Source organism: Crocuta crocuta, unplaced genomic scaffold, assembly GCF_008692635.1.
Source record: "Crocuta crocuta isolate KB4526 unplaced genomic scaffold, BGI_CrCroc_1.0 scaffold229, whole genome shotgun sequence".
NCBI classification, from domain to species: Eukaryota; Metazoa; Chordata; class Mammalia; order Carnivora; family Hyaenidae; genus Crocuta; species Crocuta crocuta.
Genome location: NW_027536464.1, coordinates 2,281,405 through 2,298,682, shown reverse-complemented (window position 1 = coordinate 2,298,682; position 17,278 = coordinate 2,281,405). Strand labels below are relative to the sequence as shown.

The window sequence follows — 17,278 nt, the reverse complement described above, 5'->3', positions numbered from 1 at the left end:
CTTATACCAATTCTCAAACCTCCAGTACCTCCTCTCCCACCTTCCCTCTCAGCCGTTGACTTTGCTTCACATAGAAAATGAAGAATTCAAAGGAAACCTAAGCAAATCCATGGTTTATTCTCAGTTCTCATCCAACTTGACCCATGAGCCACATTTGGCAAGGCTGATGGCTCCATCTTTTTGAAACACTTGGTCTTCTTGTTTGCTTTTGAACATCCTGTTCCTTTCTCATCTCACCGACCTTCCCTCCCAGTGTCCTGGTTCTTTCCCAACTCCCAGGCTCCAACATCTGGGAGTCCCCCAGGTAGCCGTGCCGGTACCCCTCCCTTTTCCTATCCACACTTGCTCCTTTGGTGACTTCACCCAGGCTCATGGCTTTAAACGGCATCTGTATATCAGTGACTCTCAAATTTATATCTTGAGCCTGGACCTCTCCCCTAAACTCCACACTAGTATCTGTTGCCGTATCTGTTTGATGCCTGTGTAATTAGGCATCTCAGCATTGACAGGTCCAAAACTGAGCTCCCAGTCTGTCCTCCAAAACGTGTCCTTCCCTCCGTCTTTCCCATCTCAAATGAAATCAACTCTCCATCCTTTCATGGCTCAGGTCAGAATCAGCTTCATCTTGATTTCTTTCCTCTTATCCACCCATCCAGGCCATCAGCAAATCTTATTATTGGTATCTTCAAAATAGATCTAGAAGCTTACTGCTTCTCAGAACTCCCACTGCTTCTATACGGGTCCAAAACAGCATCATCACCCACCTGGATTACTGCAATAGCCTCCTGTCTTTCCACTTGGCCCTTACTTCTGTCTGGTCTGTTTTCAGTATAGCAACCAGTGATCCTGTCAAACATGGTCAGGTCACATCACTTTCCTCTCCTCAAAACTCTCTTTTCGCATTCATAGTAAGTGCCAAGTTTTTAAAATGGCCGTCTCCTGATTTGTCCCTTATTTTTCATCCTCCTTATATCTCTGACCTCATCTCCTTCTCCTCCCCTCACCCCCTGTACCCTAGAGACACCAGCTCTTTGGTGTCCCTAAAACATGCCAGGCATGCTTCTGCCTCAGGACTTTTGCACCTGATGTTCCCTCTGCTTGAAATGTGTAGCCCCCAGATATCTGTATGGTTTGCTTCCTGACCTTTCCCAAGTCTTCACTCAAATGTCCCCATTTGGTGAAGCCTATGAGCCATCCTATTTAGAATATCAACCTGCCCCCTCTCTACTATTCTATTTTCCCTTTCCTTGCTCATTTTCCTCCATGGCACATGACAGCATCTTAGGTACTTACAGTTCATTTGTTTATATTTTTTATTGTCTGTCTCTCTCTACTAGAGAATTTTGGTTAGTTCTACTTGCTGCTGTATCCGTGTCCCCTAGTACAGGACCTAGAACATACTAGATGAATAATTGATGAATAAAGGAATGACTGAATGAGGCCCAGAGAGGTTAAGCAACTTTCCCAGGGTCACACAGATTGCAAGAGCCTGCAAAAAACTGAGACTTCCTGGGATTAGAGTCCAAGCTCTTAACCACCACATTAGTGTCAATAAAGGATGATGTCCCTAAACTGCACCCCAAGGCTAGGGCTTCTGTTGTCTCCTTTGTTCTGATCTTCTGGAGCTGCACATTGCAGCAGGGCTGGGGCTGTCTTTGCGTCACTAGACTGTATTTGTGTCTTTCTGTAGCAGGGATGCCTGATGCCTGTGTGGGTGGAAAGGGAAGTCTTGGCTTACCTGCCACTGCCATGGCAACCAGGTAACCTAAGGACTCCAGAAGCAAGTCCTTTCAGATTGAGGGGAGAAAGAATTGAAGAAAGCTGAAAATAAACAGAAAGAAATCTGTGAATGGAGAAACGACTGGAGTCTTGCACCTGAAGCTTGCTATGTCATTGGCAGTGAGGAGAATCCATCCTTTTCTCCTCCCCACCCACCATCTCAGCCATAGCCAAAGGCTGTGGCTCAACCCGTCCTGCCTCCTGCCTCTAGCATGACCCTACTTAACCCATCCAGGAGGCCCGTGCTCTTCTGTGCAGCATCCCCAGAGAAGGAGAGCCTCCCAAATGCTCTCAGCATCCTCATGGTAACACAGGGGACAGTCCTGGACCAGAAGTTGGCAGACTGGCAGATCTATATCCCTATCCTTCAGCCATCTCACAAGGGCAGACTGTCTTAGATAGTTCTTTAACTTGGCCCCCTCAGGGACTCAGTTGACCCTTTACCTAAGACATGCCTCCTCCTTCCTTATTTGCTATTAGGAGAACAAAATAGAGCTATAGTAGAAAAAAAATTATGAAATTAAAGTCCCCATGGAAACCTGAGTTAGAATTGTAATACTCGAACCAGACGACTTATTTGTGCCAGGCACTGTATCTCACACATTGTGGGCATGATATCACACCACCCTTGGAGGAGGTAAGAGTTGCCTGCTACAGAAAGATAAAGAAGCATCAGAGAGAAAAAAAAAAAAAAAAGAAGCCTCAGAGAGGTTGAGCAACCTGCCCAAGTGTGCACAGCTGGTAAGCATGAAGAGGGATTCACCACCTGAGGAGTCAATCTCTGAAAAACATGCTCTTCATCCCTCCCTCACACCATGTCCCTTGGGGGCCAGGGGATTAGAGAGGACCCGATTTTTCTTGCCTTGGTCATTCTCTGGGCCCCAAAGCTCCAAGTAGAACATCAAGGAGTGTCTGGCGCCCTTTGCATTTAATGAGCCCCTTTGATCTGTGGAGTTTGCTGAGCTCTGCAGACAAGATTGTAATAATCCCCCCAGCCCAAGGGCTGGTGCCTCAGGAGCTGGATCAGAGGGGTTCATCCTCTGCCACACCCTGGTGCCCATCCAGTCAGCAAGTGCCCCTTACTGTGCACCTGTAATGTGCTGAGTTTATGGGGCACACAGGGGCAGCCCCAATCCTGGAAGACACAGAGAAGCACCACCCAACTGTGGGTGGCAGCCTGGGGAGAGGAGACAGGTCTGTAGCTAGCAGTCTGGAGCGACTTGGTGGAGGAGCACCAGCTGGACCAGGAGGCTGGAGGACAGACAGAGAAGAGACCATGGGCACAGGTGTGGCTGGGACAGTGGGGACAGAGTGCACAGGAGGGATGCACGGAGCAGGGTGGTAAGAAGCTCGGAGGCTGGTGTCATGAAGACCTGGCTTTACATTCTGGCCATGCCCCTGGCTGGCTGAGTGACCCTGAGCTGGTCCTTTAACCTTTCTCTTCAATAGGGTCATTCTTACACTCAGAGGAATTTACCACCTCCTGCTCCAAAACTTCAGCTTTTAACAGAGGTTACTGCACAGATCACCTTCATTAAGGCTCACCTGAGTCTGTCGGGCTGCTGGCTCATTTCCACTTCTGCTCTTGAGGAAGCATAGGCCTGACCAGTCACAGATGGTAAAGCATCCTGGTTGAGGCCTCTTAGAAGCCTTAAACATGAAAAAGATTATGGCCCTTCTCCCAAATGTGCATAAAAATATACTAAATCATAACATACAAAACCTATGTATGTAAATGCCAAGGTTACAAGAACATCTATCCAGATTTACCTTTTTTTTTTTTTTGGTTAAAATCCTAGATTGCTTCCTTTATCAAAGTTAAACCTTTCTAACAGTTTTGGTGTCCTTGCTTTCTAATCTTTATAGCGAGTTCCTAGTCTGCCTTTTGGGGTTGTCCGGTTCCAAGGGAAAGCGTGAGGGACCAGGAGCCCCTGGGCAAACAGCACACCTTTGGCCTCTAGGCCCTGTAACCGGGCACTGGGGCCAGCCAGGCCAGGTCATGCCCTCCCCTTCTCTGGATAAGTATTCTGAGGTTCAGGGACTCCTGTGAGCCCTGGTGGTTGCACATCTAGAGCCTTGATGGAGAGCCCCGGTCTTGTGATCCGTTGTGCCCAGCCAGCAACTTTCCCTGCCCCGTCTTCTGGCTGCTGCTTGGAAGCAAGACGTGCAGACTTCTCTGTCACTTGGCAGCGTTGCCAGGGACCGGAAGTCATGTCTCTTACTCCATTGGCAATTTGACATGGCTGCTTAACAACTCGATTAATCAAACCCAGCTCATCCTGTTAGAATTAATGAGCCTAGGAAATGCTGCCATGAATAATGAGGGCTTTTGCCCCTCCCCACTCTCCCCCTCCTGCTTCTTTCTGAGAGCCACACTGCAACGACTCACTACCAAGGGCCCTTGGGCCTGGAAGGGTGTGGTGAGTGCCCAGCAGTGTGGGCATCTCCTGCTTCTTCTACTCTCCCAGGTGCCACAGCTGCCCACCTGGAGCCAAGACTGGCCGTGTCCTGGGGGAGCAAAACTTGTTCATCAAACAGACATGAATGCCATCAATATTGTATGGAAAGTCTGTTTCAGGCACTGTACTAGGTGCTAAGGATGCAAAGATGGGAAAGATATTGTCCTTGTAAGGGATCATGGTGTAGTAACCCAGAGACAAAAGGGGGAAGGGCTACAGCAGAGGGTATGGATGGGAAGGGTGGGAGCCACAGAGACGGGGCCCGTCAATACTGGAGGAGCAGCGTGGGGAACAAAGAAGGGTTGTATGGGGATCAGGCACTCTGAGCGTTTCTGCCACCAAGTTCATTCATGGCGCCTACGTACAAGGAGTGCTGGGCAAGGTGCTGGGGTCCAGAGGTCCACAAATGGACATGGTCCCTCTTCTCATGGAGTGGGCAGTCTCATCTCTATTCCTCAGGACAGGGCAGGGAACCTGAGAAGACATTTGATTAACTTTTTCATTTACTCAAACACAAATGTTGTTGAGGGCCTTCAGGGAAGAGGGCTAAGCATTGAGGGAAAGGAGTGAACAACCCCTCATCCTTGCCTTCCAGGCTTCTCTGACAAGTAGACAGGCATCCTTATAAGGATGCACTCAGTGCTCTAACAGGGATATGCTCAAGGTGCTCAGCACAAGGCACTCAGAGATCAAAGCACTGAGCTCAACCTGGAAGAGTCAGGGGCGACTCCCTGTAGGAGGTGGTCTGGAAACTATCATGAAGATAGAGAAGTAGTTTGACAGGTAGAACAGGTACAAAAGAACATTGTAGGCCTCATCCAGGCCAAGGCGTGGTCTTTGAATGATAGGGATTGAATTGGAAGGGAAAGATGATTCTGTGCATCTTTGGAGGAAATCACTGGTTCTACAGTCAGCAGCAAAAAGCACGATTACATGTGTGTCTTATAGGTCAGGTGCTCCTGTGGTTGCTTATTCAAAATGGGGAACAAGGTGTGGTTTCCTGAATGGTGGAATCTCCAAGTTAGCAGGGATGTGGCTTTAGTGGCCAAATCGCCAACATACCAGTGTGGGGCACAGGGACATCTTCTGGGCCCTTTGATAGGAGTGAGGTGGAAGGGCTGGATCCACAATAAATGAGTTGGAGTGGGGAGGGAAGGCAGAGGGAGTAAAGAGAGAAAACCTGGGGCAGATCAGAAGAAAGTACAGGTTGGGGGAGGGGGGGGCCCAACTGTCAAGTCCCTAGGAAAGTAAATGAGGGACTTGGGGGTGGTGGGATTTAGCCAGCAGAAACCACAGACTCCAAGCCGGGAGGGAGAAAGCCAACACAGAAGGGGAAAGACGGAAAGGGGCAGGGAGGCGACAGGAAAGGAGTCAGGGAGGCTCACACAGGTACTTTGGGGCCACCATGTCGGGCCTGGCGGGAAGCAGACACATGCTGGCTTCAGTCACGGTCATTGACATGTGGTCACAGGGCGTTCTGGAGGCTAAGCTCATCTCTGCGGTCCACTTATGAGGGGCTTCAAATCCTGCCATCATCTCGCTGGGCCAGGTCCCCTGCCTTTCTACTTCCCNGTGGGGGTGGGGGTGGGGCGGGGGGGGCTGCACAGAGGAACCTGAGTCTCCACTGCTGGCCTACAGGGGAGAACAAAGGCTTCAGACTGGAGCTCCAAACTCGAGCAAAACAACGCTCACAATATATTTAGAAGACTTGCCTTTGTTGTTGACATCTCACTATTGGGAGACTTTACATAAAAATTGCTCCTTAGATTCCCCCATGCAGAGTGGGCTGGAGCTCATAGTGGCTTTCCCTTTAACTTGGGGTGGGGACCTTAAATTGACCCGTGTCCCTAGCTGCTGCCTTGTGTCACTCACATGGTCTGTCTGGCTCCGAGGACATTAGAGCTTAAGACCCCCTCACAGAGAAGTCCGTCAGGCTGACACCCTCCTCGGAACCCAGGGGGCTTCCATAGAAACCGACCCGCTCATCCTTACAGGCACCCTAGGACTGGGGCAGCACCCAGTGGGCGCCCAGACTCCGAACTGTTCATTGAATTCTCTGAAGCTGCCCGGCGCCCTTGTCCCCCACGGATTCCGGCGCTTCCCAACAAAGCGGGTGACCTGGCTTCAGTGGTGTGGTCTTCCCTACCCGGGTGGCCTCAACCCTCACTCCGCATGCCAGGCGGGGACCTCACCGCCCTCTGCCTCTCTCCCTGCAGGGGGAGCTGCTGAGCCCGTGCCGCTGTGATGGCTCCGTCAAGTGCACGCACCAGCCCTGCCTCATCAAGTGGATCAGCGAGCGCGGCTGCTGGAGCTGTGAGCTCTGCTACTACAAATACCACGTCATCGCCATAAGCACAAAGAATCCTCTGCAGGTATGACCGGGCCGGAGGGTCCAGGCCAATCTGGAGAAAAGGAACAAGATGGGCTACATGGGCAAGATGGCAGTGGCCTATGGGCAGAGGGGATAGAGAACTCTTGTGTTTTCTCCTCAGCCTCAGCAAGAAGGGACAGGGATGGGGCAAAGAGAAAGGAAAGATCTAGAAAGAGAGAAGGGTGGAGTATGTGACGGTAGACAGGATCAGTGAGCTAAGGGAGGGAGGGACAGATGGATGGATGCATGGATGGATGGATGGAAGCTGAAAGGAAAGGAAGGAGGGAGGGGAGGCAGAGAGGAAAAGAAAGGAAAGAGGGACAGACCAGAGGGCAGATGAGAGCAGGATGTAAAAAGGACAGAGGGTGAGGGGCGTGAGGAGGAAGACTGAGGGAAAGCTAAGGGCGGGAAAAGACGAGATGAGGAGAGAGGAAACTTTGATGTGCACTCAGTTCACCTGGAGTCTTGCTTAAAAAGCAGACTGTGACTCAGAAGTCTGGTGGGGGGGCTCGAGATTCTGCATGTCTAACACCCTAGGGGTGATGCTGATGCTGCTGGACCATGGCCCACACTCCTTGTGACAAGGCACAGGGGGAAATGGAGAAGAGACGGGAGAGGGAGGCTGCGAGAAACAGAATGGAAGGAAGAAGGAAAAGGGAGGGCNATCTTCCCGGAAGCTGCTGGCAGGCCCCACCCCGCCCCGAAAATCCTCCAAACCCAACAGTGGTGCCTGCGAGGAACACCCTCATGTACAGAGGACCTTGCTTCTGGAAATTCCTCCACATGTGCACGGTCAGCCAATTGAGCCACACAGTCCATTAGCCAGCACGCCAGTGAGGCAGGGAACTTTGGTGGCCGGATATAGTTGTTTCCCTTCCCCTTTCTCAGGGGGAGGGGGCAGGGTGGATTCTGTGAGCCCAGGAGGGTGGTGTTCGTTGTGACTGTGGGGGTGGGGCCTTTGCATGGTGGGGGACAGTGTCCAGGACATTTTATTTTAAACAAGATGTAGTTGTACGTGAGGCGCTCAGGAATGAGTGTGTGTGTTTGTGTGTGCGTGCGTGTGAGAGAGAGAGAGGGAGAGAGAGAGAGAGAGCTATTACATGCATGTGGGCCAGCCAGCAGGGACACCATTTCCAGAAGGAGGTACTAAGAGTCCCAGCACCTCAGCCACCCTGATGGTACATGGAGGGGTCAGAATAGGAGCCTGTGCTGGTTCCACCTCTAATCATTCATTTCAAACCTTGAAGCATCTTAAAATAGCAGTGTCAGGAGACTGCTGATTCCGTGCCCTCTGGGGTGTATTAACTCTCTTCTTCCTTCTCAGCTCACTCAAGCCTTAGAAAAGGGTCCGAGTCCAGATCCCACAGACCTACCCCAAAGTGCCCCCTTGCCTCATAAACAGGCATCGAGGTTTGACTCATAAAATGAAAAACCATTTAGGGACAACTTTTTCCTGGGAGTAAAAAAAAAAAAGAGAGAGAAAACGTTATTCTAATCTTTTAAGTATGGTGAGCAAATGGCAGTATTGACAATATTGATGTATCCATTTAAGTTGCTAATATGTCTTCAACTGTGAGTTTCCAAACACTGGGGACTCTCTCTGATTCTGTTGCTCCTGGAAATACGTAGTGTGTGCTCAGTAAATAAATGCCATTTCACTTTTCCAGATTGCACCAGAAAAAGGAAGTAGTCTGGCCTAGCAGCGGTATTGTGTGGCTGTGCCCCATGTTGCCCCAACGGTGTGTCCTGGGCTTCTCGGCTGGCCAGGAGTGAGACAGCCGCAACGGGGCCGCTCCCTGCTCCCCCAGCCCAGCCCAGCCGCCTGCAGCGCAGGCAGAGTGCACGGCTGCCAAGATACTTCTGCTGTCAGAGGGGGGCGCTTTCTCCCAGGTCTCGGGGCGCTCACCTTGTGGTCCACGCCCCATACAAAGTTGTGAGAGACAGTGCTTGTGACGGCACGTTTTCCCAGTGATACTCTGCAAGAGTCTGTTTGTAGCAGAAGCCCCACCAAGAAAGGATTTCCAGGGTGGCCTCTGGGCCCGGTGGCTGCTTCTCGCCCTCTCTGCAACAACTGAGTTGCAGTTATATATTTAAAAAAATTTTAAATATGTTTTCAAAGTTTATTTATTATGAGAGAGAGAGAGAGAGAGAGCACAAGCAGGGAAGGGGCAGAGAGAGAGGGAGAGAGAGAATCCCAAGCAGGTTCCACGCTGTCAGCACAGAGCCTGACATGAGGCTCCATCTCAGGAACTATGAGACCATGACCCGAGCCAAGATTAACAGTCAGCGCTTAACCAGGGGAGCCACCCGGGGTGCCCCAGAACTGCGGTTATATTGATGAATGTTTAGTTAGTGCTTATGGAGAGGGGGGCATTTACTCTCTAAGTATTCACACATGCTCTCCCCTTTAATACTGAAAACAACCCAATGCAGTGGACATTATTATTCCCAATTTACAAATGAAACAGAGGAGGCGCAATTTACCCAGGGTTGCCCTGGTGGGGCAAGCTTGCATACGGGGATCTGACTCCTCTCACCTACGGTGTGCAGGCGCGGACTTGGTCGCGTGCGTTTAGGAATCCCCCACCTCGACATGCACCACTGTATTTTTGCTGAAACTTAATAAAGGGTGGAGATGATGGCAGCTCGTCCCCTGCAAAGCGCTGATTGAAGAGTTACTTCATTCAGCCCTCACAATACTGTAGGAAATGGGAAGGACCAATTATTTCCTTTTTTTTTTTTTTTTTAACGGAAGGGAAAATTGACAGTCGTCATGACGTATTGACTTCTGTGAGGCCACGGCCACACTGCGCAGGCCGGGGCAGAGCTCTGCCACAACTGGGTCCTGACTTCTTGCTCAGTGCCCCTTCCTGGGGTTGGGGGGACACATCCAGCCCTCAGGCTCTTCCGTTCCCTTGCTGCTGCGGCCCGGCCCGGGAGGCCAGGACATGGAGGGGCTCACCATACTATGATCAGAACCTCATTGGAATGAAGCCCTGGGTGTTGAGGGTAGCAGAGCCTGAAACCCTTCTCCACTTCCCAAGCCTCCCTTTGAGATTTCAGAGCTCTCTTGTTCTCTGCTTGCTCTTTGCAGCTCTCTTCCCCACACCTCTCGTGGGGGCTCACATGAGACAGACAGAAGACCCCATCTACAGCACCCCACCCTGTTCTTTTTGCATCAAGCTTCAAGCAGTAGTCAGGGGCCCTGCTTACGTTCTACAGCTAGCTTGGGAAATCAGGGGTTAGGGTAGCTTTCGGGATTAAGGAGACCTTTCTATGCCTCTATATTTGGGGGTTTTAAAGTCTGGAGTGGGAGAAAGTGAAGGTTGATGATGACCCAGTGGTCAAAACAAAAAGCTCAGTCAAGAACCCTCTTCACAGACAGAGAGAGGCAAGCTCTGGAAAAAACATTTGTAGTAGAGTATTTGAGAGGAGTCTGTAGGATCAGACCATCTTCTGGAAAATTCCCTTGTTTTGTGTAACCCTAGGCTAGGGGAAGCAGTGGAAAATTTAAAGGCCCAATTACCTGTAATGGGATGCTATCTGTACAATTAAATGTAAAGGCTGATGTCCTACATCTAGACTAGCAAGTGAAATGTATTCCAGTAGTTACAATTCCTTAGGGACTGCTGGTCACTCCTCCTGAGGGCGACTCAGTGCTTCCATCCAGGCCATTGGATGCATAGTGAGGACTCACTGTTGTCAGATAGAAGGTTGTCTGCATTTCCTGAGGCATTCAGGCTGAAATGCCTGCTGGAGGTGTCCTCTGCCGGGCTTTACACAAATCCCTACAATCAGAAGATTGTCCTGCCCTCCACCTTCCCACATCTGATCCTGTCACTTCCCCTGTTAAAAGTATTCAACAGTATCATGTTTACTCTTAGGACAAAGCCAAAACTCTATGCATATTCTCCAGGGTTCCACATGATCTTCTCTTATTTTCCCAGCTGTCTCACTCCACACTCCCTTTTGCTTTCTCTGTTCTACCCACTCAGGTCTTCTTCCAGGTTTTCATATTCACTATGCTTTTTTGTCTGCCACAGGACCTTTGCACATGCTTTGTCCTGTGCCTAGAGCACTCTTCCCTCCTCTCTTTGCTTAAACTCCCACTCAACTCAAGCATTGTTTCTTCTGACTAGTCAAATCCCCCATAAAGGCTGTCACAGTTCTGTGTACCTCTTTTCTTATGCCTAATAAATTGCAACTATAAATAATTATTTGATCATCTGTGTTCCCTAGACTATAAACTCCATGAGGATGGAAATCTTATGTGTTTTTGCTTGCTGCTTTATCTCCAGCACCCAGCGGAGTACATATTTGTTGAGTGAGAGCATGAATAAATTCCAAACTAAAATCCAACTCCAGGTTCACTTAGGCTTGTGCTACCTAGGCCAGCCATAGAATCACATAATTTCAGAGTTGAAACCAGCCACACCCCAGCTTTCAATCTATCCATCAATACTTCTATTAGCATAGTGCTCTTTATGTTAAAAAAAAGTGAAATCTCAGTGTTCATATATAGTCAGTAAATTATATGGCTTTTCTTATCTCTCCCTCATATCTCATGTCCTCTCCTTGTCTGTTGCACTGGTAATCTCAAGCATTTATATTTAATGACATGCCAGGTGTTGTTGTAGAAAATAAGCAAAAGAAAGGCCTGTGTCCTATTAGTGTGAAAAGCACCTCTTAGTATGAAAATAAACAGTGCTGCTCTGGAAGGAATATTCTGGGCCCTAGAATACCGTCTACACTGGCTCTGCATCTTTACTTTCTCCTTCCCATTTCTCTGTCTGTATCATAATCAGTTATAAAGGCCTTCCTTCTCTGTGATGGCTGCCCAGAACTCCAGCCCTACGCTAACTTCTGATCATTTGGTGTGATACAGGTTTCCTCCATATTGAAAGTGCAATATAAAACGCAGAAACGTACAAAAATAGCCATTTTATTACAAGTTAAAAAGCCCTGTATTAAATCTTGAAGCAGAGGTGAGAGGTCGAGGCAGCAGAAGGAAGCAGGACGGGAATGGAATGGAAATGGGGTCAGCGTATCCCAGCCACAGCTAACCTGCCCTTCTCTTCTTTGCAGTGGCAGGCCATCTCTCTGACAGTCATTGAGAAGGTTCAGATTGCAGCCGCCATCTTGGGTTCCCTCTTCCTCATTGCCAGTATCTCTTGGCTCATCTGGTCAACCTTCAGTCCCTCGGCAAAGTGGCAGCGCCAAGACCTCCTCTTCCAGATCTGCTATGGGATGTATGGATTCATGGACGTGGTGTGCATAGGTGGGTCTGGGGGCTTGTCTCTGCGGGAAGTAGAGAGCTACATGGTGGTGAGTTAGACAAATCTCTCAGGATTCCTCCCTCTTGGGGGCCAAAACACCAGGCTTAAGACCTGTAAGCTCAGGAGGAGCCAGCATCTTAGATTTGAGGGGTAAATGGGATGAGGGAGGAAGTAGACCAGAGAAGGAAGATCTAAATCTTTCCCGAGTAAACCTGTTCTTGCCCAGTTGAAGATAAGGATAAGGAGGCTTGCCTCCAAGAAGACTTGAGAAAGGACAGTTGGTCAGTCTGTCTGGCTCAAGCAAGATGTGGAAGCCCCCGTCTCTGTTGTGTTCTCCGTGGTTGCCAAGTCATCACAAGGGATGATTATACATTTAAGTCCATTCTCTTCACAGCAAAATGTCCAGAAACAGCCATGATGATACTTGCTCCTCCCCTCCTTCTCAGCTTTCCATGAACCTATCACAATACCCAAGATTTCTCTAGTCTAGAATGTTTCAAACTGTATGTAGTTCTAGTTTTCCACTCACAGCTTCAAGGAAACCAGTTTTGGGAATGGGCAGTGGAATGCAGCACAGAAAGGCTCTGAATCTTCACCCTTGCTTCACCCTTCATTTTTATACTTTTATCCATTTCCATATGTTTCTCTTCTAGGTAAGATTTTGTTTTAAAGTCTTCGATGTTTTAGCAAAAAGTTGGAAACCCACCCCTCTAATTCCTGCCTGTCCCTTTACACCACTCCCAAATCTATGTTCCTTCCTCTTCTAGTATTAGGTTGGTTGGTGGAGGGCTGGGTCTTTCTGTTTCCCCCAACAAATGGTTATGGTTTTCAACTCTGGAGTCCTCATTCAAGGGACTGAGGTCCTGGTTTTCTCTGAGTGACATGAAGCATGCTTAAATGCTGGTTATACATCCTAACCTGGAACCCCCAGGTTGTCCCCTAAGCCATGATGCTGACAGCACTAAAGTTCTACAGTGCTCTTCTCTGTGCTTTACTTTGTATATTGTATCAATTATGCTACACTGTTCTGTTTGGCAAGGAAACATCTATTAGCTAGAATTTGGCTATGAGGATGCTATGTGGATTTCTTTGGAGTTCTTTAAATTAGGAATCAGAGAGGCCTGGAGACTTGCATGCTGATTACAGCAGCCAGAGACTAGTGATGCAGGTGCTTGAATACTCGTCGAAGCTTCTTGCTGCCTCTCCTTGCTCACGAAACCAATACATCAACCCCCAAGTTCCAGAGCCTTTTTTAAGGCAGTCTTCTATGGCACTGAGACAGTGAAAGAAGCAGACTGCTCGGTTTTGGAGGACTATGGAAGAGAGAGGACCGTGAATAAGGAGGGATTTGACTTTGAGCATTTTAATTTAGTTTCCCCTCCACCAAAATCCCTTCCCACCCCACTGAGGCATGGATTGTTGCTGCCAGAAACCAGGTGTGTCTCCATATGGAGGTGTATGGCTCTGCCATGAGGGGGGCAGCAGTGGAGAGCCTGGAGGAGCCTCTCCAGCTGCCCTTCATTCTCCTTCAGGCAGGCTTTTGACTGGTCCCTGATGTGCGCTTCTATGAGAGATGCTTTCCAACACGTGGTGTATTAGTCAGCGTTGGCTGTGGTAACAAGCAACTCCAGAATTGCAGTGCCTCACAACAACAAGCATTTATTTCCCGTTCACGGGTCTGCATGAAGGCTGCAGCTCAGCTGGGCTTGGCTTTGCTTAGCTTCTGACTGTGCATTGGGTCCCAGCCTGCTCTGAGTGTCTCTTCGCGCTGGGGCCCAGGCTGGAGGAGCAGCGACTGCTGAGTGCACTCTTCTAAGCAGGTCCAGGAGCACAAGAGAACTGGGGGAAACGTGTCGTGCCTCTCAGAGCTTCTGCTCAGTACTGGCACACTGTCTCTTCTGCCCAAACCCGTGGTCCAACGCAAGTCATCAACGAACCCAGCATCAGAGGTGTGGCCCAAGGAAGCATACTGCTCCTCTGCTGGAGGGAGCGAAGGAGCAAAAAAGGAGCGTAAATACCACCTACCGTTCAGGGAACCATACATTTGAAGACTAAGAGAAGTAAACATAGAAGAGAACATGTGATCAATCTATACAACTCCTGTTTTGAAGTTGAGAGAACTGGGGCCCAGAGAAGGGAAGCGATCTGTTCAAGATTGCTCAGCTGTGATTAGAAGCAAGATTACTGGTCCGGTGCTCTTTCCATTATCCTCTTGAATCAGACAGCAGGAGTCATCAGTGTTTCTTATGGGACGTCTGCAGATGCCACCTCTGACTTTGAGTGCACCTGGACCCAGGTGCATTTGTAGGAAGAGCCGTCACAAACAGTCCTGCTCCCTGTGGCTCTGAGCCACCCAGAACCCAGCACCGCTTCCTGCTTGGGCCTTCCTGGCACTCTGGTCTCTCCTGTAATGTCTCCCACTGAGTAGGGCTCCACAGAACCATCTTGTCCTCTCTCTCTTTCTTGGCTCCTCTCCATCTGCCTCCCTCCAACCCACTTCCATCTCTCAAACTCTCTCTCTTATATACATACATATATACATCAGTCACCCAATTTCTGGAAGAAGCACAGTGAGATAAATATTGAGAGTTTTAATATTGCTTTTCTTCCTTCGAAGCTTTTAGGAAAACGTAATTTCTCAGGGTGCAAAGCCACATCATGATCTATCTGTTCTGGCTCTGACAAGCCAGTGACTCCTTGGCGACAAACATTGGACAAGAGGGGGGTGTATAGGGACTGTAATTGCTTTTGGTGCTGTCCAGAAGTAGTCAGATATATTTATATTTAGACTAGCTCACCTTTAAAGAGTTTAGACTTTCTGTAATTTTGTTGGTTATAACAGGAGCTAATTCCATTTCAGAGCATTTTCCAAGGGGCAATAACTTTCTTCCCATTTTTTAGATGGTGAAACTTATACTGAAGGGTTTTGTCTTAGACTGACTCAGGCAGCAGAGGAGGACTCTCAGTTCAGTGTTTTTTTCTAGGAGAGGTTGTCCATAGGAGGAAATGCTAGAAGGCAAAATCAAAAAGAGAGTAATATGTGATCTAAAGAAGAGAGTGAAAGGTGATGTATAGTAGTTGAAATGCACAAATTCTTATGATGGTTGAAATGAGGGTGATTTTGATGATGGTGATGATAATCAGTGGTGATGATGGTGGTTTCCAGGGTGAAGTTCAGGTATTGGTCACTTCTCTTCTGCAGTGTTCTGGCCAGTTGAGGGAAAGCAGCCAGTACTGCATAAGTGGTTGTAAAGTATCAGCCTTTTAGGGACTCTCTGAAAGGGGCAATCAGGCAGAGCCTGCAATGTCTCTAGGGGTATATTTATTTTTAGCCTCAACTAGGCATTTAGACTCACAGAAGTACCAGACAGCACAGCTGGCACTAGATTCACTTAGAGGAATTTAGGACAGGAATCACAGCCTCCGCAAGACAGGTCCAGCTTACCTCTCTGCAGGTGGGTCCTTGGTGCACTCCATATCCTAGTCCAGGGCTAGGCTGTCAGCTCCAAGATAATAGCTCAGAAAGAAGGAGATGAGACCCACAATGAGGCATGGAGGGTCCACCTTGACATAGTTTCTCCATAAGAGTCATGTGCAATTACAAGTGTCCTTGTACTCGAGAAAGCCCACAGCTACAGCCTCCCACCAGATATTCGCAGTCAAGCACCCACTAATCAGGGGACTTCCAACCCAGGGAATGTTGGTACACAGCTGACACTTACCTTTATCAGATTTCCAGGGGAAGCAAGCCAGAATGCCAACTCAGCGTCTAGCTTGTTTTGAGAGAAGGAGAAAGTATGCCATCACTTCCGTCCTACTACCTATTCATGATAGGACTTCTGGACACACAAACCTGTTTCACTGAACCAGTGAGAGGCAGAGGAGCTGGACAGGGAACAGAGACATGGCTGGGTGAGCCAGAGGAGGCATATGTGATCTTCTGACTGCACAAAAATGGACCGCATGGATGAGAGTGCTAGAGGGTGGCACCTGTTTTACTATTGAAGTGGTCATCGGTTTCAAAACTTGATCAGGTAGCTTATTCCCATGGGAAAGGGGAAGCTTCCTTTCCAGAAGTCCTAATAAAGTGGAAGAAAATGATCTGAAAGAGTAGACCGAGGAAGAGATGATTCCTTACTAGAAAGTAGGTAGAAGTGATAATGGGAGATGTGAGTATTCTCAAGAAATGTTGGTTGAAAAAAGATGTCAGATAAAAGTATCCATATCCATAGACCCAAGATCCTTGGATAGATGGAGCAATGCAGTCCCTGGATAAAAATTTATCATCAGAAGAAGGAAAATGAGTCTAGTCTTACTCAAAAGGCTGAATGAGAAAGGAATAAGACCGTCTGTTTAAATGAGTCTTTGGGGGCACCTGGGTGGCTCAGTAGGTTAAGCATCCGACTTCGCCTCAGGTCATGATCTCACAGTTTGTGGGTTCGAGCCCCATGTCAGGCTCTGTGCTGAATGCTCACTCAGAGCCTGGAACCTGCTTCAGATTCTGTGTCTCCTTCTCTCTCTGCCCCTCCTCTGCTCACGCTCTGTCTCACTCTATCTCTCAAAAATAAATAAATGTAAAAAATAAAATAAAAAAATAAATGAGTCTTTGGACTTTCTCTATTTTTCAAACACCAAGAACATCTTTTCTACTCTGTAAGACTGTTGAATGGCCTCAGATAGTAAAGAATCTGAGTAAACATAAAATATATAGCTTTAATTAATCCTTAAAAATAGATTTACTTTTGTTATCAGAGCAGCACTCTGAGGGAAAACTCATAAGAGTGGGAAGGACACAAAGAGACACCCCATTGGTCACCAACACCAGCTCAGCAGATATTCTCTGCCATGAAGCCAAGAAGATGCAGAGTCTGGGACATGGTCATCTTGTTGCCATGGAGCCACATCAGCCCCATCCCTGGCTATGTCCACCTGGCTGGCCTCCAGGGAAAAGTCTTTGGTTTTCACCAAAGGATTTTGCCTGAAATGAGTGCCAGAGAGGTCTGGGTTCTCTGTTGGATGCATCATGGGCCCAGGGTTATGGACAATGGCTCTAGACTTGATTATATGAAAAGGTTGTACATTCTGGGATACAAGCCACCCCTACAGATTAAACATCTCTTGGCTTGGAGTCCTAACTTCCTAGACTAATCTCGGCCACTGTGAAAAGCCAAAACTAAGTTGCTGTGGATAGAGCAAAGCACCAAACCCCTAAAAGGCAGAGAAGAACCAAGAAAGTGCACAATAATCCTAAAAAGATAAGCGGGGTAAGTAGTATGATCCATATTTAACAGGTGAGGAAAGCTTTAGAGTAATTGTTCTCCAGGACACTTAGCTAAACAAATAGCAGAGCTGAGAATTGGACCAAGAACCTTGGGCTCCAATTCCAGTTCCAG

The 17,278-nt window shown here is 48.4% G+C and overlaps 1 protein-coding gene across 1 annotated transcript in view; it reads left to right on the top strand.

The window, feature by feature from the left end:
• MARCHF4 (membrane associated ring-CH-type finger 4) overlaps nt 1-17,278 on the top strand; it is a 118,028-nt gene that overhangs the window by 85,595 nt on the left and 15,155 nt on the right. Inside the window, exons 2-3 of the mRNA XM_077748625.1 lie at nt 6,455-6,610; nt 11,695-11,887. Of these exons, the coding sequence (XP_077604751.1) occupies nt 6,455-6,610; nt 11,695-11,887 (349 nt within the window). The remainder of the gene's footprint in view (nt 1-6,454; nt 6,611-11,694; nt 11,888-17,278) is intronic.